Below are 2,500 nucleotides of genomic sequence, written 5' to 3'. Positions count from 1 at the left end.
GAGAGAGAAATAGACAAAGAGACAGGCAGACAGACAAAGAGAAAGAGAAGGACAGAGAAAGGAAAAAGACACGAGACAGACCACATACAAACAGAGATTGACAAATGAAGAGAGAGAGAGAGAGAGAGAGAGAGAGAGAGAGAGAGAGAGAGAGAGAGAGAGAGAGAGAGAGAGAGAGAGAGAGAGAGAGAGAGAGAGAGAGGCAGACAGACAGAGAGAAAGAGAAGGATAGTGAAAGGAAAAGACACGAGACAGACCACATACAAACAATACATCAAATCCATTTTCACTCACTCCACAGTTCAAGCCAAGTCGTACCTCCAGCGAAATGAGCAACGCAAGAAAGCCTCACCCGGTTCCCTTCACCGTGGAGGGGTTGCCGGAACGAGAAATCTCTCAGTTACGGGCCTGGGGTTTCCGGAGCCACGCAGAGGTCGTCCGGACTAACCCTTCCCGCGTCAACCTTCGACCTGCGTGAGTATTGGTCGTGTTGATGATAGTGGTTAAGGTAGAGCCAATGATAATGAGTATGATGATTTCTGTTGCATATCAAGTACCGGTGTTGATGACTTTGTGGTGTGAATGATTGCTGTGGTAATGATTATGATAAGGTAAATAACAGCAATATGAGTGATAATGTTTTAATTTTGTTGATGGCCGTGTAGATTATAGTAAAATAATCATGGTTGTAATAGTTGCAATGGTAATGATAACATAAATGAAAAGGGTGATGATAATAATAGCAATGATAATGACTAATGAGTTTATATCAGTCTTGGTAACAGTCAGTAACTACATTGTCCTGTATAGCCACATGCACTGCAATTTTACGTCACATAACATAACTACAGTGATATCATTACAGTGTTTACGCTCTCTTTAGTTAGGCGTTACAAAGGCAAGGCAGGATAAAAAGATTTCACACCAAAAAATATGATGCAAAAGAGGACCACCAACTCCATATACACATAAGAATCCAACCCAAACTTACTGAAGAAACGATGAAGTATGCTGAGCGAATTTAGCCATAGAAGTTACTGAAGATGAATATAACCATGGGCCAATATAACTATGAAAGCTAACCGAGAGCTATAAGAGAGAGAGAAAAAACAATGCAACCGTAAAATCCAACCCAATTTTACCGTCGAGGAAAAGGTAAAAAAAAACGAGTAATACCCACACTCCCTTTTGCCCCATTCAGATTCTCCCACTTGGCCCATGCCTACTACAACTTCGAATTCCGACCGGACGACCTCGTGCTCGCGACCTACCCCAGGAGCGGGACCACCTGGGCGTCGGAGATCCTGTGGGCCATGAGGAACCTCGGTCGCTTGGAGCAGGCCGACGAAGCTGCGAACGGCGACCGCACGATGTTCATTGATATGGTAGGGGAAGTAAGAGAATTTTCGAGTAATTTAATTCGGCAGTTGTGATTGTAAATGAATATATCAAACTGCCGTATTATCAGTTATGAAAACCATAGAGGAATAGAAGTAATAATATCAATTAATTGATTTAAAACTGTCGTAACCAAGCTTGTTACCTTTATTTTTTTTTTTTATTATTCTCTTTTTTTGTGTGTGTGTATTTGGACTAATTTCTGCAATGGCATCTTCAATTGATAGGATTTCCTGATGCCTTCCCGGGCGGAAGATGACAATCCTAAGGTAAAGGAGTTCCTCACACTTTTCCCCGAAGGCCGCGTGGAAGATGGGGTCGTCCTTCAAATGGCAAAATGTCATAAGGGTCCTCGGATCATTAAGACGCACTTGCAGATCGACCTTCTCAACCATGACCTTCTCGACACGTGCAGGGTGTGTGCAAGTGTTCTCATGAAAAAAATATAGCATCGCTCCGCAGAATTTGGACGTGCGTGTGCTGTTTTTTTTTTTTTTCTGATCAGCCGACACCCTTTACTTGTTTACGTGTTTTGTATTTTATGTCTTACAGAGTTTGTATTTGTTTATTCAAAATTGCATTTCAACACCACTTCTACTTTTGGTCAAGGGAAAGAGAAAGATACTTATAATATACAGATTGAAGAATGTGTTCATGTGGTCCATATTTTACTTTTCTCTATTCTTCCTAGTCTTTTCTCTGGAAAATTATTAATAATGGCTGATGGCCTTGTCTCTGAAAAAACATTACATACGTGCGTCTGTTTATCAGTATTTAAATGAGTGTGGCTGTGTGTGTGTCTATGCGTATCAGTATTTAAGTTAGTGTGGCTGTCTGTGTGTCTATGCGTATCAGTATTTAAGTTAGTGTGGCTGTCTATGTGTCTATGCGTATCAGTATTTAAGTGAGTTTGGCTGTCTGTGTCTATGCATATCAGTAATTAAGTGAGTGTGGCTGTCTGTGTCTATGCGTATCAGTAATTAAGTGAGTGTGGCTGTCTGTGTGTCTATGCGTATCAGTAATTAAGTGAGTGTGGCTGTCTGTGTGTCTATGCGTATCAGTATTTAAGTTAGTGTGGCTGTCTGTGTGTCTATGCGTATCA

General features: G+C 41.2%; 1 protein-coding gene across 1 annotated transcript in view; it reads left to right on the top strand.

The window, feature by feature from the left end:
- LOC113825596 (sulfotransferase 1 family member D1) overlaps positions 1 to 2,500 on the top strand; it is a 7,792-nt gene that overhangs the window by 626 nt on the left and 4,666 nt on the right. The window contains exons 2-4 of the mRNA XM_070118542.1: positions 302 to 474; positions 1,202 to 1,385; positions 1,626 to 1,814. Coding sequence (XP_069974643.1) covers positions 329 to 474; positions 1,202 to 1,385; positions 1,626 to 1,814 — 519 coding nt within the window. The 5' untranslated portion in view covers positions 302 to 328. The remainder of the gene's footprint in view (positions 1 to 301; positions 475 to 1,201; positions 1,386 to 1,625; positions 1,815 to 2,500) is intronic.

Source organism: Penaeus vannamei, chromosome 42, assembly GCF_042767895.1.
Source record: "Penaeus vannamei isolate JL-2024 chromosome 42, ASM4276789v1, whole genome shotgun sequence".
Classification (NCBI taxonomy): Eukaryota; Metazoa; Arthropoda; class Malacostraca; order Decapoda; family Penaeidae; genus Penaeus; species Penaeus vannamei.
Note: the sequence above shows the minus strand (reverse complement) of the source record. Positions and strands in the feature narration are given on the sequence as shown.